Genomic DNA, 18,222 nt, shown 5'->3' with positions numbered 1-18,222 from the left:
AATGCACACAGGAAGTGTAGCCTAGACAGCCCCTGCCCCCTGCCCTGTGGACTTTGGGACTGAGCCTGATTAGAAACCCCTGCTGTCTTGGCCTCCCTCCCCCCTTACTTCAGAGAGGGTTTCCGTTCCTTTCACTCCCATTGTTCTCCCCCTTGGCCCTGGGCCAGCCCCCAAAGACCAGGCTGAGCTTAGTAGAAGCCAGCCAGCTAGGGGATGGGGGTGTCAGCCTGGAGCTCTGGGAAGCCTGGCCCTACCCCAGGAGTTTGGGGATTGGGGGGGTTCTTCCAGCCCTCTTGACAGAGGTGGGAATTAGGGGCTCAGTGAGGGAGATCAGACAGACCTGAATTTGAATCATTTGTCAGTTGTGTGAACAAGTGATTTACCCTCTTTGAGCCTCAGTTTCTTCGTAAAATCGGGATGACAATGACAGCTTCCTGCCGCAGCTATGGGGAGTAAGTGAGAAATGACATCACAGTGAAGTCCTCACCGTGGGGCCAGGAATGAAGGAGGTACCCAGTGACAGTGGCTGCCATGTTCGTGCTAAGAGGGCAGGGGCTTTGGGTGGTGGGAGAAGTTGTCAGAAGGTGCCTGTGGGACAAGGAAGGTCAGTCAAAATAGTCCAAAAATGATGCCAATGGCCCCAGAATGCCCTCTCCTCCTTCTGTCTGCCTAGTTCCTCAGGCAGGTCAGATGGCGGCAGAAGCCGACAGAGGTTAAGACACACACACACACGCGTGCACACACACACACACACACACACACACACACACACACGGAGTTCCCCAGCCCCAGCCCTGGAAGCTCTGAGTGACCCTCCAGACAGTGCCCCCCACCTCAGGGCCAGGTGTTCCCCAGGACACTGGGCACAGAGCATGTGTGCCTCATGGCCCCCAGCAGCCCAACTCCTGCCTTCCAGGAGAACCAGGGGAACCAGCTTTGTTTCTGGTCAGTGGACTCAGATAATGCAAAGCCCATCTCTGTTTGCTTTGAAACCCTCGGCAAGGCAGAAGACTGCCTTTCAATGCCTGGACACCTCATTTGAAGACCTGGGAGGATAGGACAGCGTGGCCCCTGTAACTCAGCTGGTTCTGCTTCTCCTCCTGGACTTGGAACAGCAGCATCACTTGTCAGGGCCTAAGACCCATTCCTCTCTCTGCCATGCTCTGTGCGTCTGTCTCTCTGCTCTCTGTCTCCTCCACCCATGCTGCTTACAGAGAAGCAATGAGGACCAGTGGTTAAGGACACAGACTTTAGAGACAGACTGCCTGGTTTGAATCGCAGCTCTGCCACCCAATGGCTGAGTGGATCTTCAGCTTCAGGTTCCCCCCATCTGTAAAATGGGTTCGTGATAACAACGGTACCTTTCTCACAGGGAGGCTGGAACGAGTTAATACAAGTAAAACCCTCAGAAGGTATCTGGCTCAGTGTGAATACTCAATAAATGCTAGCCCTCATTATTTTTTATTTGTGTCTCCATCTTGCATGTTTGTTGACTCAGATTTTCAGTGGGTAAGGAGGTGCAGAAGGAGGCATGAAGCTCTATGGTTTAAATTGCCTGTTGCTCCAGGGCCTCTGGCCTGGAGGCTAGAGCAACAAAGAATTCCTTTCAATCAGGGCCAGTGATGCTCTGATAAAGCTTGACTACAGGATGCAGAACAGCGGGCTCAGTGCCCACACCCCAGGACTTGGAGGCTGGGCCTGCAGCAGAGCTGAGGCTATTCTGGGCAGGGAAGCAGCAAGGCCCTCAGCCCCAGGCCACAGACTCTCTGTGTTCCCAGTGCCTTTCTCACCCCTGCACCCTTCACCGCCCTGCATTCCAAATATCTGGCCTCCACACCTTAGCTGTTTATACTTCCTGTCATAGGAGGCTCAGGGTCTGAGAAGGCAGCATCTCAGAATCCTCGAATCTTGGAATCATAAGGCATGAGCGTAATGCTAGGAGGTTGTCTAACACAGCTCTGGACTCCTCGTGAGAATAGCCTCTGCCATCTTCCTGACAGAAAGCAGCCCTGCAAGCTTACATCCCCCTGCAACGGGGAGCTCAGTACCACAAAGACAGTGACTTAGGACGCCCACGTGCTTTCACTCATCAGGGTCCCACGTCCCCAGTGAGGTCAGAAGGGCAGGGTCTATAGCCCTATTGAAGAGGAATCAGTCCAGGCCACCGCTGGGCAGTTCCCTCAGCTCAAAAGTTTCCTCCAACCCAGACCTGCCTCCTCCCCTGGCTGCCCCAAGATGTGTCTCTGCCCCAGCAACCCCTTGCCCCAAGGTGGTCTTTCCCACAGGCCAGCCCCGGTCCCCCTGGACATCCTGCTTTTTCAGGCTCTCTTCTCTGAGTCTGGGCTGCAGAGGAGACAGCCAGCCCCCATCCTACCAAGCACGACTATTGGCAGAGAAGGGAAGTGACAGCCCGGCACATCATGTGAAGTGGGCTCAGTGACAGGCACCAACCCAGTGCAGTCCCCCCACAGCTGGTGGCAAACCCTGCATCACCCTAGGCACCTCAGGAGGGGGTAGGAAGGCAGATGATGCTGAGGGCCCCCAGGGGCTCTTTCAAGCAATGCCAAGGGGCTGCCCGGTGAGTTCGTGCAGAGTGGCAGCTGTCACCACTCCTAGCAGGGGACATGTGTCTACGTTATGTCAAAACTAAGCTATTCCCAAGGCAGCCCCCAGGAGAAGCCCTATGAGCTGAGTCATCGGAAAGGAAGAGTGGGCACAGGACTCCCGCCTCAGGGCAGGGAACCCCGGGCAGCACCAGCCCTGGACCCAGCTGGGCACAGGGTGAGGCGGGGTGGCCAAAGAGCTCCAGCCATCCAGATGTGCAGCCAGCATTCTGCTGTGGAGACAGGCAGAGCAGCAGCCAGGGGCCCAGATGGGCCGCATTAACCTGAGCAGAGCAGGCTCTTTGGGGCCCAGATGCTCTGTGTTTAGTCGGCTAGCAGGCTTTGGGCTCCAGATGTGGACTGGGTGTGGGGGCGGGACACAGCTCCAGATGTGTACCGTCTGAGCAGGAGTGACTGCAGGGCTTAGCTGTAGCACCCGGGCCCAGGGGCTTGGGGTTTGGGGGCTGGGCCAAGAGATCTCCCCACTCATGTCCTTTCCAGCACCCCAACCCTAGCCCATGGTCCCCAGGACCAAGATGGGTTCAAGGTTGACAAAGACTCTGACTGAGGAACCACAGAGCCCAAAGGCTTATGCTTCACTTCCTAAGCAGGAACCGAGCCCAGGGTCCTGCCCAGGGTCACACAGCCAGGGACAGGCAGGACCCCCAACAGGAGCAAAAGGTCCAAGGTCCTTCAAACAACAGGCAGCTTGGGGAAGGCAGTGCTTTGGGCCAGATGCCTGCATCTTCCCACCCCCACACCCACCCTCTCAGCCCCACACAATGAGCTGACTTGGACATCCTTGCAGGAACAGTAGAGGAGGCACTGGCCTGACCTTCAAAGCAGGGTTCGAGAGGTGGGGGACAGTACCAGGAGAATGGCGGAGGATGCAGCTTTGCCCTGGGGGGCCTGCCCCTCTGCTGCTCCCTAATCCAGACAGTGCTGCTCCACTTGGGCAGTGGAGGGACAGGAGCCCAGCTAGGTAATGGGCCTGGGCTGACCGCTGACCCTCCGATCCCAGGCATTCAGCCACCAAGCTGAGGTGGTAGAAGAAGCACTCCCACCCACCGGACATCCTCCATATGCCAGGCCCTGACAAGCCCTTTACCTGCTACATCAGTTCCTGTGTGAGGTGTGGAGTCCCCATCTCATAGATGGGCGGCTCCCAGAGAAGCCAGCCTGTCTAAGACGATCCAGCCTGACAAGGCAGAACCAGGCAGGGCTAGAGGAACATTAAGAACCTGCTCCTGGCCTGGGCTTCTTCTGGGGACTCTGCAGACTGGTGGCTTAAAGTGGTGTCTGGGGAAAGCCTTCATAAGGGGGCCTGAAAAGGTGCCCTCCTGGGGGCTTGGCTCTTCTCTCCCCATTGAGCACATCTATCCCATATAGTGGGACAGATGAGAGAAGCCCAGAGACCCCTGCATTAGCCCCCAGCAGAGTCCTGAGATTCTGCAGCAGCCCCTCCCACCACGCAGGGGGCCTCCAGCACAGAGAACTGGAAATCTCACAGCAGGCCCCTCCTCACTGTCAGAGGTAGCCCACCTCCCCACCCCTTCCACCATACCCTGGAAGTACAGCTGAGAGGTCAGGGAGGAGGGCAAACGGAAAGCCCCTCATCCTCTGTGCAGTCATCATGTCTGCAAGTGGCCTCAGCTCTGGACTCTGAGCCAGGAGGGCATAGTGGCTACAGTGGGCAGAGGGCAGAGGTCAGGCCCACCTGACCACAGGGCAGCGGCCAGAGGGCTTAGCCTAGAAGAAGCCTCTGGGTGGATAACAACCCCTGGGCCCCAACTGAGGGGAGGGGTGAACAAGCACAGCTCCCCCCTGGGGTGGTTGGGTGCCTGCAGCCTCCTTCTTACCCTGTCCTAGGAAAGCAGCCCAGGAGAGTGACAGCAGGACCAGCACAGTCTGGCCTAGACAGGGAGGCTGGCTGGCTGGGGGAGAGGGCTGAGGCGAGAAGCACTAATAGGTTATGTCAGGCAAGTACTCTGGGGAGGGGGCCGCGCCTCTCAGCTCTGGCAGCCCCACCTGGGGCCCGTGCCCAAGAGTTGGGGCCTGGAGAGAGATGCTGGCTTGGTTCTGAGTGCAGCATGGGGGCCGGGGAGGGGGCTGCTGGGCCCCGAGCAGAGAAGCCTCATTTAGCCACAGTGGCCAGGAAGGCAGGACAGGGATGAACCCCCACCCCCTGTGGGGCCCCTGTTGGGTGGTAAACACAGAGACCCCCTTCATGGTTGGGGGTATCCCATGAGGAGGAAGATGCAGGTTCTGTCCAAGCCTATATGTAGCTTGGCTTGGTGGGAAGCAGAGCCCCAGGGCCCACCCCTAATCTTCAGGAGGGCCCTTTCACATCTCCTTACTGCCTCCTCTGCCCAGGCCCCCACCCCAGGCTCCAGGATCCCATCCCCAAGTCAGGGAACTCTGATTTCTCAGCCCTTTACTCTCACTGCTCTGCCCACGGTCTCCCCACCATCCCGCTGTCCTGCAAGCTGCACAGTGACATCCCCTAACACAGCTGTCTCTCCTGGGGTTGGGATGGGATCAGGAGCTAGAAGACAGGGAGAAGCCTGAAAAGGAGCCCCTCTCTCAGGGCTGTGGACTCTCGGGAGGAGCGGAGCTCGAGGAAGTACAGGGGGACTCAACGCAAGGAGGGGTCAGTGAAAGGCCAGGGACTTAGGCTTGGGACTCAGGAGGGGGCCCCTCACAGTCATGACAGGGTGGCCAGGGCCCTGTGTGTCTTGGCCCAGCGGGACCCCTGGGCCGCCAGGTATGTAACAATTCCAGCCATTTCCTGCCCTATTAATGAGAAAGGGGCTGATATAAATACACGCTCAGCATAAATAAATACAGTCCAGGCCCGGGACTGCATAGCAGACAGATTGCGTGGAGCTGCTGGCCAGCCCTTCAGCCAGTTCCCCCCACCCTGCCCAAGCCCCACCACCGCCCCCTGTCCTGTTTTCCCCCAGCAGGCCGGGGCCCCTCCATACTCACAGGCCTGAGACAGACAGATTGACTGCCCTCACCCTTGACCTCAGAATGGGGTCCCCGTATCCTCTGGGAAGGCGGCAGGGCCCGAGAGGAAGCTGGGATTCCCAGCACATCCTGCAGCACAGCCTGAAGCAGGTACTGCTCATGCCCAGACCGGCAACAGCCCTGTAGGGCCAAGGTGCTATGACTGTGCCTGTTCACAGGTGGGAAACTGAGGCTCCCCGGGTTAAGGGACTGGTGCAAGATCACAAAGCCAGGAGGTCCAGGATTCAAACCCGTGGCCTCTGATCTGCCCGCTGTGTGCAAGGGGCGGCCAAGGGCCTATTCTCGACCTCTTCCCTTTCTCCCAAGGCCCAGCCCCAGGATACCAGAGCCCTTGGGAAGACTGGGAGGACTTGCATTCAGGGCCTGGAAGCAGAAGTTTCATGGAAGCAGATCTCAGCTTGTGGAAGGGCCTGTCCACAGATCTGCACATGCTGGCCGGGCTCCTCGCCAGTCCGAGACCACCTCCCAGCTGGGGGTCCAGGACATTGAATGTTGACTGTCTCATCAGGGATCACCCAGTCTCCCCACATTGCACAGACATGGAAACAGTCCCAGAGAGGGCAGAGCCTCATCTAAGGTCACAGAGAGAGGCAGGGCAGAGCCATGGACACCAAGCATCTGCCCCCAACCCTGGGCCTTCTCCTCAGGCCTTCGGCTCGCAGTGGGCAGGGCCACATCCTCTCACTAGCATCTCCTTCTCAGTGCTGCACCAGCTCCCCAGCCTGCGCCCTTCCTAGGGCAGACTCAGGTATCAGTCTGTGTACCAGAACCCAGCCTGTGGCCCTGGGCACAGACCAGCAACGGCACCAAAGGAAACCAAGGTCAGAGAGGGTCAAGCCTGACAAAGCTCACACAGCAAGGGGCAGACCTAGGGCCAGCAACCAGGGTTTTGCCCTCTGACTGCAGTACATTTCTCTCTTGCAGGCCCAGTTCAAATGCCCCCTTCTTCAGGAAGCCTTTCCAGCCACCCCAGCCCAAAAGAATGCCTTCCTATCCACTCCCAGCTCTACTCTGACTTCAAGCTTTTGAAGTCTTCTCTCACAGCTGTATTTGCTAAGTGGGTACTTAGCCCAAGGCATGGCCACTCTAGAGTGTCCCCTGCAAGCCCCCTGTGGAAGGTAGGGGCTAGGCCTTTCCAAGTTGCAGTCTTATCGCCACCAGCAGCGGACAATTTGGGAGCCCGACTTGGGAGCCAACTATTGGCGAGGACGAGACGAGCAAGCGGGCATGCTCAGGGCAGCAGGGTCCTAAGCCCCAGCTGGTCTCTTGGCTCCACCCCACCCCCAGGTCCAGGGCCCAGGCTAGGTCCTCTCCCTCTGGCAGACTGGGGCTGTGTCCTCTCTGCCCCCAGCCCTGGTGCCTTCTTCCCAGGCTCACTCCAGCTGTGGGAGGTCTCAGCCCCAGGCCCCCAGGGATGCCACAGGAGAGGTGGGAGCATAGCATGTGGCTGGTCAGAGAAGAGCTCCCAGGGCAAGGGCTACCTCCCAACATATGCCCCTCCACCCGCTCACCAGGGAGTTCCTCTGAGGCCCACCCCCTCCCATGCTTCAGAGCAACACTGTGGGAAAAAGCAAACAGGAAGCTGACCTGAAGGCCTCAATACAGCCGTTACAAAGGATAAGGTATCCATGTGGATTGTCTTGGAAGTGGGTGGGTGGTATATTTTCAAATGCAAAAAAGCAATTTGCCTAAAGAGATGCACAGCGTGCTAGGATCTCATCAGCACAATCTATGGTGTATTACAGTGAGCAGGGCTGCAGATATGCAAAGAATCACGGCTGGAAAGAAGGAAGCAGCATGCAGACCCTGTTTCTCTTAAGTTTCGAACTAGAGAAGTAAACATTTTTCCCTTAACATCTCTGTATTGTTGGCAATGTTTAAAAACGTAGTGGAAGGAAAAGATACCAGTATCACATACACGGCCTGGCCTCTAACCCCGCTGCCCAGAGCCTCCCCACCGGGCTGCCTCCAGCCCATCCCCCGCTCCATCCTGGCTCTGGTCTTCTCTCCCGACGGGCAGGCATTTGCCACCACCCATCCTTTCCCCTCTTGGCCTTTGAGGTCCCTTTCCACTTGCCCCTCCTTAGCTCCCTGCCTCCTTCCCTCCCAGTACCCTGGACCCGGCCCCGCAGACCCCATGCTTGTGAAGCACCAGCTTGGTCCCTGGCAGCTCAAGACCCATCCAGCTCCACATGCTGCTCTGGGGCTTCCTCCCCGTCCCCCCAGACCCCACCCTCAGCAGTGGGCCAACTTCACACTCTTCTGCACTCAGCGTTCCCTGAAAGTTGGGTGCGTTCTGCAATCACCAGTGACTTGTAGGGCCTTCTCCAGCAGATATTGGGCTTCATTGGCCAGATGGAGCCCTTCACAAGTCTTCCCCCAGGGACAGGCCAGGACTGCTCCTCAGACTTGGCTGAAGGGTCTAGAAGTTCACCCCACACCCACCCTGAGCCATCTGCAGGTCCATATGGGAGGCAGGGCAGGAATGGGGCCCTAAATTCCCTGAGAACCAGAATGGGGAAGGAGAAAGCAGGGCAGAGCTCTCTGGAATATCTTCTCCCACCACCCTCAGGCTTGGAAGTGAGTGGGGGGTGATTGCAATAAACCACCCCTTCCCCCTCACAGTGTCACCTACCTAGGGGCAGTACCTGGGGGATCTGACCCACTGTAGCCTAAACTCTCAAAGCAACATCAGCCACCCCTCAGCAAGACTAGACAACTAGGGGTGAGTGCTAAGGTATGGATATTTCTCCCTCCCTGGAGGAGACGGATGGATCTGTGGATGGATTTGTGCGTGAGTGGGTAGGTGAGTGGGTAGACAGGCTCAGGGATGGATAGATAGGTGGGTGGATGGATGGATGGATGGATTTGTGGGTGAATGGATGGGTAGGTGGGTGGGTAGACAGGCTGAGATGAGTGGATGGATGGATGAGTGGGAAAGTGAATGGCTAAGTGTGTAAATGAATGGATGGGCTAGCTACAGACTGGCTCTGGCGTAACTACTTCTCAAAGGAATTTTCTGTTTCTTAAATGTGAAACCCTGGCACCCCCCAGAGGCCAGAGTCTCTAACTACCCATCTCCTTTAAAGCACTGTAAACCAACAATCCCGAGAGCCAGGGGCATGGGCCTAAAGAAAGTTAGGGGTTCTGGGAAACAAAAAAATCTAGGGTCCAGTGCTGGCTCTTCCCCTAACTACTCTTGGGATTGTTTAATCTTCTGAGGCTCAATTTCTCCTCTGGAAAATGGGGCTAATCAAATCTGATGCCTGTGTTGCTATGAAATTTAAACAAAATTGCATATGTAAGGTATTTGAGGTGGTTATCTGGCAAGTATCATGTGCTCACAAAATGTGATTTCCTTCCCATAGGCAGCCCTAGGGCACACATGCTTGTGTACACACATACATGCACACACATACATGCACACACACATACAGGCGCACACACATATACATGTATCCCTTCAAGACAGTGGGAAAGAGGAATGGAGAGTGAGACCCTAGACCGGACCAGACCAGGAGAGACAGATGGGGACACCTTTATTCCCCAGGCGTTCCATGCTCTGGCGGGACTGGCCCAGCCTTGGGGACCAAGGACTCAAGCAGCAGGGACTCAGACAAAGGGCCTGAGGCCTCCTGCAGCTCAGCCTCCTTGGCCTGGGCCAGCTGGGCGGTGTGTTCAAAGGCAGCCTGCAGCAGGTGTGAGGCAAGGCAGGTGGTCCAAGTGACAAGATAGGCCAGGTGCCAAGCGGTGAGTGCTGTTGTGCTCTCCACCCACCAGTACAGATGCTTCAGCAGTGCCAGTAGCTCCAGTACCACATGGTTCTCCAGTAGAGCCTGGAGGTGGCAAGAGGATGGGCAGGTGGCCATCATGAGCTTACATGGCTGCACTGCCTGGCTGCTAGTCCCCGCACCCAGCCCTGGTCATGCCCCGTATCCCAGGCCTGCCCTCAGCAGCCTGGCCGGCACCCTGCCCACCCACCTTGCTGGGCAGCCAGCCCAGGCTGTAGCGGTGGGCCTTCCAGCACAGCTTCCAGGGGAGCAGCAGCAGCAGCAAGGCTGCCAGCATCAAGCTGTGCAGACATGACAGAAGCAGGTCCATCCAGGTGGCTACAGACAAGCCCAGCCGCTCCCAGGCACCTAGCAGTGTCGGGGCCAGGCCCGTGGCCCGGGCACCGCCCAGCATGCCAGCCCACACTAGCCTGGGTGCCCTCAGTACCAACCATACAGGGACCTCTATCAGTGCCAGCCCAGCCCGTAGAACCCAGCCCACAGGGCAGGCTGCAAGGCCGGGCGGTGAGTGGGCCCGCTGGCCGCAGGACCCCTGGGCCTCCTGGACCAGCCCTGACAGCCAGTGGTTGAAGAGCATGACCTTGAGGAGAAGAACCTCGTAGAGATGGACCCGGTTCCGGACCAGCTACAAGAAGAGAGAGGGAGAAACAATCACCCACCTTCACTCACTCAGGGAAGGAACCTTCCCTGCAGCAAGTTTTATTGTAGGCGTGGGGCTGCCAGGTTACCTTGGGCCAAGCCCTCCTCCTCGCAAGGCCTCAGTTTCCCCACACATAAGAATTATCTTTATCTGTCTATTTCTAAGGACTCCATTCTCAGGAGGGACATTTAGAAGGTGTTTCATATTATATTTGGTTTTCGCTCCTTTAGATTTAAATGTTATTTATAATACTCCCGACTGAAGGAGTTTGGTTGATTATTCTTATTATATAAGGAGTGACCATCGCCGTCAGCCCTGCAGGATGAACCCAGGTCAGTTTCTTCTCCCAAGCACCTGGGCTTTCTCGCGCATTGGTTGGCTCGGTGTCACGAGGCCAGCTGGGAGCAAAGGGCAATATCATTAAGGTTAGAGAGATATGAGGCGTGAGGGGCATTGACAGAATCAATCACTGACCTACTGAGAGGGGTGAAGGAGAGGGAGGGACCCAAGAAGATGCCCAGATTTCTGACTTGTGTGAGGGTGGATATGATGTTTCCCATTCACTGGGAGGAAGAGTGGACTTGGGTGGGGAAAGAGTCTGCAAATGAGAAAGCTTCAATTGAGTCCTGGAGCTGAACGGCCCCTCCTCAGAGGGCTGAAATGCCCAGCCCCTGAGTAACACCAACCCACCAGTCTGGACCCCACGTGTCCCTGTTTACAGGACTATCTGGAGCCCTAAGGGATGGTGTGGGAGGCCTCCCTCTGGGGTTGGCCATGTAGCCCATCATAGGAAGGATTAGTGGAGCCAAGGGGGTGGAGCTATGCTGGGAAAGGGAGGGAACCCAAGAGTACAGCTTGAGGAGGAATTGAGATGCAGATAGGAAATGGCAGCTGCCTCCGCCTTGCCAACTCATAATGTTGAGACCATGGAGGACAGCAGCCTATTATATCCTACATAATCCTATAAGCTCAGTATAAGTGAAGAAACAGGCTCAGAGAAGTGGATTAATTTTCCCAAAGTCACACAGCTAAAGAGTGGAGCAGCCAACATTCAAATCCAATTGTCATCTCTTTCCACTGCACCATGTAATCCCTCCTTTCTACCAGCAGAGCCAAGGAAGCCTTTTCTGAGAACTCAGCCCACTGAGGAGCTGTGATTTGGAGATGTGGCCCCAGTCATCAGCATTTGCATGTTTTAAAAACATGGATGGGCAGGGCAATGCTTAGCCCACAGGAGTGACCCGCTATAGAGAAAATTCTGGCACTGTGGCTTGGGGTGGGGCTTCTGGGAGCTGACAGATCCCTCCAGGAAGCAGGCAGTCACCGAGCTTCACAGGTCAGGACAGGTTGCCGAGTCCAGCAGCGCTGAGGTAGCTGTGAAGGGCCAGGTGTGTGTCCCCTGCCCCTCTGTCCCCACCCCCACTCACCAGCACTGAGAGCTTTACCACCTGCAGCAGGATCCCCAAGAGGCTGGATCTGACTGAAGGGAGCACCTCCATGTCTGGCCTCCTATCCCTCCTCCAGCTGGGAGGAGCAGGGTGACCTCACAGATACTGCAGGGTGGGGGCTGAGTTACTGTGGGGACCCAATTGCCACAAGAGACTTCCCTTTACTTGCTTCCCACCCTTCACTGCACAAAGACTGGGGTATTTGTCTTCCATGTCCTGTCCACTTCCTGGTTGGAGACTGCCCCTAGGGACATCATCTCCACGAACCTGTGGGCTGCCCAGCACTGGCACCAGGAAGGCCCTCCAGTGGTCAGTGTGGATGGAAACAAGCTGCACCTCCTCATACCCTCCCAACTCCCCAAGTATCCAAGGCCTGGGAAACAGACATCTTTACCCCCAGGTGACAAAATGTTTGGAGGCAGAGGGAAGCCTCACCTGCCCAAACCTTTAGGCACCCTACCTAAGCACCCCCATCCCAATTTATTCTTCTTGCATTTTACTAAAGGTTGATCCCCAGTCACAAAGCAGAGGGATGATGTTATAACCTTCATTCTCAGATCTTAGTGACACCTCAGTGGGCTCAGAAACAAGGTTAGAGGAGAGCAGGGAAGAGAAAATGGACTTCAGAGTGTCCTGGAGAGGGCAGGTCCTGGGGAAAGAGGTTTTCTTTTCTTTGGATTTAAATTATTATTTATAATGCTCCAGACTAAAGGAATTTGGTTTATTATTATTATTATTATCATCATATAAAGAGTGACCACCCCCCTCGGCCCTGCAGGATTTGAACCCAGGTCAGGTTCTTCTCCCAAGCCCCATGGCTGAGTGAACCCCCTCAGGGACACAAGGGGTCACAGGAAACTACAGGCTGCCTGGAGCATCTTGGAAAAATTGCCAGAGCTGTGAATTGGGATCAAAGGCTTAGAATTCAGGGAGAATCCAGAACCTTGATCACAGCGTTCCTCGCATTGCTTTCCTGTCTGGGTCCCAGAAAATGGCTCCAGGAGGCTGCAGGACAAGGCTCTCAGACTTTTAGGAAAATTTTTAAAGCACGCCCTCTGGTGCATATGCCACTGTGAGTGCAGGGCTCTGCGAAAAGAGGACCCATCTGTGCAGATTGGAAGGGTGGGTGCTGCCCAGCCCTTGCACACTGAGTGGTTTCAGTCCTTACTCACTCTCTCAGCCAGACACCAGTGTGCAGGACACAACCTGCCCAACGGTACATGGCAGCCTGCCATAAAGAGTCCTTGGAATGTCAACGATGACCTTTACCCTGAGCAGTTCTGTTCACCAACTTATTTCCTCCCCTAGGGTAAGAGCTGGGGTCGAGGGTGGAGCGTCCAAAGTCCTTCCACTCTGTCCTCTGCCCTTGCCCCTCTCCCACCCACCTTCTGTGTCTCCAACACTATGGCACCGAGAGGTCACTGGAGCTTCAGAAAGTACACATTGAGCTAAGTTTTGAAGGATGAGTAGGACTTTTCCAGAGGAGAGAGTGTTAAGAATGGTCAAGGCAGAGGGAATAAATAGCATGATTCAACCAACTCAGCATTACTAGAGTATAAAGTGGGGCATAGGAGGAGCACAACGCAGGCAATAAGGTCAGGAAGGGCCACCTGGGTCCTGGAATTGTCTATTAAATGATAGGATCCATCGAAGAGCTGAAGCTGCAAGGCAACTGGCAATCACTGTGGGCTTTAGAACAGTCCCTCCAGCTGCATGAGGAGGCTAGACTGGGGGGCATGGGGTGAGGGGATCAGATAGGAACCCACGGCAATAAACCCTCCAGGCACAAGATGATGGGAGGAGCCTAGACGGGGGCTGTGGCGCTGGGAAAGGAGAGAAGTAGACAGAAGCCAAATATGTGCAGCAGGTGGAACCGGCAGGGTTGGAAGCTGCAAGAACAGTGAAGAGTCAAAGATTGTACCCTACTTGCAAGCTAACCAGCCAACCTGCCAGAGTTGTGCTGGTAGAAGGCACAAGACTCCTAGGTGGGGACAATTTATTACTCACTACACTAGCAGTAAACTAGAGTATATGTATTTTGCATCAGCTTTGAATCCCAAATCCCACAGGGTGACGTGAACAGGGCCAGATGACACCTGAACACCCAGGTGTTATGAAAGAGAAACCGTGAGCTTAGGGAACCCAAGCCTTTTATAATGGGCAGAAAGCAAGCTTGCACCTTGCTCCCAAGAGAGACATTATCTTTCTTATGGTGGAGAATGCTTGTGCTTTGTTCCAGAAGGAGACATTATATGCTCCAAGGCTGAGACACGAGCATCTTGGGAAAAATCATTCAGAACAAAGAACAATCAATTCCTTTGCAGAAACACAAGAAACCTATGAAAAAATTGTCGCCCAACAGAGGATTGAATAGGAAGAGTGGCAAATTGAGGCAGGGGTCAGGATCCACCTCAAAAGGGTAGGTGGTGATGCCGAGAGGAGGAGTGAATTTGGGGAAGAGTCTCAGAGATTGCTGAGAGTCACAGGGTGAGGGCTGAAACTAGAATTTGAAACGTGTTTCCCCTTCTTTTTCCTCCCCTCTTTGGCTTGTCACCCACCAGCACCCAGCATCACTGTACCCAGAATTTGTCACTAAGGCTGAGTTGATGGTCCTCAAGCTCATATTGAGCAAACTCCCTGGACCATGTGCGCAGGCAGAAGCTGGAGCTGAAGAGACCTCACTCTGTCCCCTTGCTCCCAGGGTGGCCACTCAGGGTGCTTCCCAAGTCCCATTAGGATGCCAGAGCCAGTTCTCAGTTTCAGCTCCCGCAGGAGCTGAGGCAGAAGAGCCCTCTCCACAACTTGAATCCTTCGGCAAGGAGTCCTCCACCCCTTCTCTTTCCTACTCAATACCTAGGTTCAAGGCCATCCCTGCATTATTGTGCTGTGTGGCTTTGGACAGTACCTCTCCTCCTGGCCCCGTCCTCGCCTTGCTGGGTAACAGGGAGGATCGGTGGGATAACCCAGTTATCAATTGCCGCTGCCTTGCCCGACGCCGGGAGGCGCCATTCTCTTGTCCCTGCCTCGCACCGCACCGCGGAGATTCCCTCCCCTTTGCAGGACCAAGCGCGAAAGGAGAGGCAGGAAGTCCACCTCCCATTCCTCCGAGCCCCTGTGCCGAACGGCTCTCAAGTGCTCGCCCCTGCGGATGCAGAACCGCGGCGCGGCCGCACGGGGGCAGCAGACACCAGGGACGCGGGACCCGGCGCACAGGGGCGTGCAGAGCGAATAAATGGGTGGAAAGTTTTCGATTGTTCATTTTGTCCCTTCCCAGCCTGAAGGCCAGTTTCCGTGACAACATTGTGTCATCTCCAGGAGATCATCTGGTGCAAGTCCCTTCATACCTGGGTTACTAGGAACGAAACCACCGAGAAATGATCAGGATATATGTTCTCCCTTCTTTCATGTTCTAATGTTACAACTTAACTTTATTTCAAGTCATTTTTCCCCCGAAGTACACAAAAATGATAAACATGCCTTTGTACTTACTGGAATTTGTTTTGTTTTGTTTTTTTCTTTCTAAAGATGGCTTCAGCGAAGCCACTTTAAATGGAAGAATTAATGATTTTAAACTGATGTAAGAAAGCATGAGGGAGGGACAGACAGGTTTGAACTGACCTCTGAGGCTTAATTACAAGTCTATGCTCCCTACCTTAGTTTTTCTTTTTTATTTGTAAAACTGGAATATACTTTGCAGAACCTACCAGGTGACGTTGTGGGGAGGAGTGGATGAAATTGGATCTGTGAAGTGCTTTGAGCAGTACCTGGCTGGCCCTCAGCACCTGTGGCTGAAAAGGAACTCAAGAATTTTTTAAAGCAAAATAAGCTATAAATTGTACAAAACTACTTTAAAATATGTGCAAATTTGTAAAAAGGAATCACCTCAAGAGTGTATAAATTTATTACTTCATAAACCAATATGAGGAAATATTCATTTCAACCAAATCACTTTCAGGCAATTCACTTGGAGCCCAAGACTGGATATTTGAAATTCCAAAAAAAGCACTGCCACATATAAACAAAGGTCATTGCTACCGTCAAATTAAGTCAAAATTTTTAGCACAAATAAATGAAATGCTTTGAAAGTGTTCTTTAAAAGCATTTAAAGTTGCCAAACCATCCCATTGTTCAAAAAACATTCACCTCCAAAATAAAAATTCTGATCAATGGACAAAACACATAAACACCAGCAACAGATTGCAAAGTCACACCTGTGAGGTACAAAAATCAACATATGAAAAAAACAGAAATGAGAAATATAATTTTCACCAATTCATTTATTGATCAGTTTGTTCTGAACCAACGTGTTTAGTGCACTTGTTTTCTTCCAGCTCATTTAGACTCTTACCCGGGTGCTCTCCCACCCACCAGCCCCATCTTCAACCACAACCACTCCCTTTTTCCCTGCTTGCTCTTTACTCTGCAGGCCGGCCTCTTGAGTCCTAAAGAAAATGTTCCTCCACCCATTAAAGGATATTTAGGTTGTTTTCATACATTGGCTATTGTGAATAACGTTGAAATGAACATGGAAGTACGGATATCTCTTCATGATTCTGATTTCAATTCCTTTGGATAAATACCCAGAAGTGGGATTGCTAAATCATAAGGTAATTCTATTTGTAATATTTTGAGGAACCTTCATGCTGTTTGCTATAATAGCTGTACTAATTAACATTCACACATGTGAGATCCTGCCATTGTGATGACATGGATGGAGCTGGAGGACATTATGCTAAGTGAAATTAGCAAGACGCAGAAAGAGAAATACTGCATGATCTCATATATGTAGAATCCAAAAAGGCTGGACTGTTAGAAACATAAAGTAGAGTGGTGGTTGCCAGAGGTGGGGTTATAGGAAATGGGGTGTTGCTGGTCAAAGGGTACAAAGTTTCAGTTCTACAAGATGAATAGATCTAGAGATCTAATGTATACTATCGTCACTATGGTGATGATAGCCAACAGGATAGATCTTATTAAATCTTCTCAACACACACACAAATGGTTACTGTGTAGAAGTGATAGACGTGTTAATTAGCTGGATTGTGGTGATCATTTCACAATATATATGTCTATCAAAACATTAAGTTGTATACCTTAAATCTACACATTTTTTATTAAAAGAAAAAAAAGGAAATGTTTCTTAGCGCCCCCTCACCGAACCATTTAAACCATGTTGTTGAAAGGAGTCCTACAGCCACCTTATCACCCCCGGCAGCCACCTTATCACCAACTTCTGTCCCCATTCCCCACTGCCACTGCCCTGGCCTAAGTCACCAATAAACTCCTTGCTGCTGAATCTGGTGTAAAGACACCAGGAGCAAAGCCAAAAGACAGTGAGAGCCTGGGGAAAATGTTTGAAACCCATGAAACAGTCCAAGGACCAATATCTAGAATATCCAGAACATCTAAGGAACTACTGTAAACATAATAATAAACACTAAGATAAAATCAAGTGACTCAAAAGAACGTATAGGTAATGGCAATTCACTGAAGCGGAAACCCAAAGAGCCAATAAACTTATAAAAAGTTGTTCAACTTCATTAGTAATCAAGGGAAATGCAAATGAAAACCACAATGAATGAGATTCTATCTTGTACTCATTTGGGAAAACAAAGAAGTCTGACGATACCTGTGCATTGATGAGACTGAGTCCATGGGGGAACCAGCCCATCAGACAGAACTGTGCCCTGAGCCAGCAGTCCCATGTGGAGTTTTCAGATCCCAAGAGCCACCCAGAGAGAGAAATCTATTGTACAAAGCCACCCATTACACACACGTGAAACTGAAGCAAGAAGTTAACAAAACAATAATTACTCTTACTACTTGCGATGAGCTATTTTATTTTCTATTCATTCTATTTCACAACCAACTGAATTGTTTTCACTACTGTCTAATGCATTCCAAACCCCAATCTAAAAAGCACTCTTTCGAGAAATATCTACATGTGAACAAAGAAACATGTGCAAGGCTATTTATGGTAGCATTTTTTTTCTATCAATAGGGAAACGACAAAATGAACTGGGCATAATTGTCTAAGGGATGAGAGTAAGCAGTGGTTAGAATGAATGAGATATGCATCAAAGTGGAAAGATCTCAAAAACATAATGTTAAGTGAAAAAGGAAAGTTACAGAGTAACAGCTGTAAAATGATCACATTTATATATATTTTTTCAAACCCATTAGCAATATTAGATGTTGTTTGGACATCAAATTTATACAGTAAAAACATCATTCCAGTTGGACACATTTTAACTACTGAAACTGAGTGATGAACAAATACGTGGAGGGGGGCGGGGGGGGCTACTGTACTAATCTCTTCTTTTGTGTGTGTTTGAAATTTTCCAGGAAAAGTTTAAAATAATAATCAATACTACCTTTGGCTACTGTGAGGAAAATGGACTGTGGGTGGGGGCAAAGGGGGAGGCAGGGAGGCCAATGAGAAGGTTGCTGCAGGGGTCTGGGTGAGAAGAAAGGGTGGATGGGGCCAAAGTGACAGAAGTAGAGGAAAGAGGCCAGAGGATTTGCTGATGGACAGAATGTAGGACAGGAGAATGACAGCTTGGGCTGAGCTCTTAGGTACATAGTGGTTCAGAGGCACCTGCCGAGACAGGAGGCCAAGAAGGGGTGGATTTGGGAGTGTGCAAAAAGGAAGCTGGGTTTGGGCACGTTGCCAGCAAGAAACCTGTGGCCTCCAAGGGGAGATGGCAAGT

General features: G+C 52.6%; 1 protein-coding gene across 1 annotated transcript; it reads right to left on the bottom strand.

The window, feature by feature from the left end:
* Positions 1 to 9,172: 9,172 nt before the first annotated feature.
* TMEM270 (transmembrane protein 270) lies at positions 9,173 to 11,563 on the bottom strand. The gene is made up of 3 exons (XM_019754930.2): positions 11,492 to 11,563; positions 9,615 to 10,049; positions 9,173 to 9,469 (listed from the first exon to the last, which is right to left on the bottom strand). Exons 1-3 carry the CDS (start codon positions 11,561 to 11,563, stop codon positions 9,173 to 9,175), a joined length of 804 nt encoding a protein of 267 aa, XP_019610489.2.
* Between the last annotated feature and the right edge of the window lie 6,659 nt (positions 11,564 to 18,222).

This window comes from Rhinolophus sinicus, linkage group LG03, assembly GCF_036562045.2.
Source record: "Rhinolophus sinicus isolate RSC01 linkage group LG03, ASM3656204v1, whole genome shotgun sequence".
NCBI classification, from domain to species: domain Eukaryota; kingdom Metazoa; phylum Chordata; class Mammalia; order Chiroptera; family Rhinolophidae; genus Rhinolophus; species Rhinolophus sinicus.
This window is presented reverse-complemented; position numbering and strand designations above follow the sequence as displayed.

Excerpts from the sequence above, each read along its gene's own strand:
- TMEM270 (XM_019754930.2), bottom strand. The coding sequence starts at position 11,563 with ATGGAGGTGCTCCCTTCAGTCAGATCCAGCCTCTTGGGGATCCTGCTG. Across the intron at positions 10,050-11,491 it reads TGGTAAAGCTCTCAGTGCTG|CTGGTCCGGAACCGGGTCCA; the intron begins GTGAGTGGGGGT and ends CTCTTCTTGTAG. Across the intron at positions 9,470-9,614 it reads TGGGCTGGCTGCCCAGCAAG|GCTCTACTGGAGAACCATGT; the intron begins GTGGGTGGGCAG and ends TGCCACCTCCAG.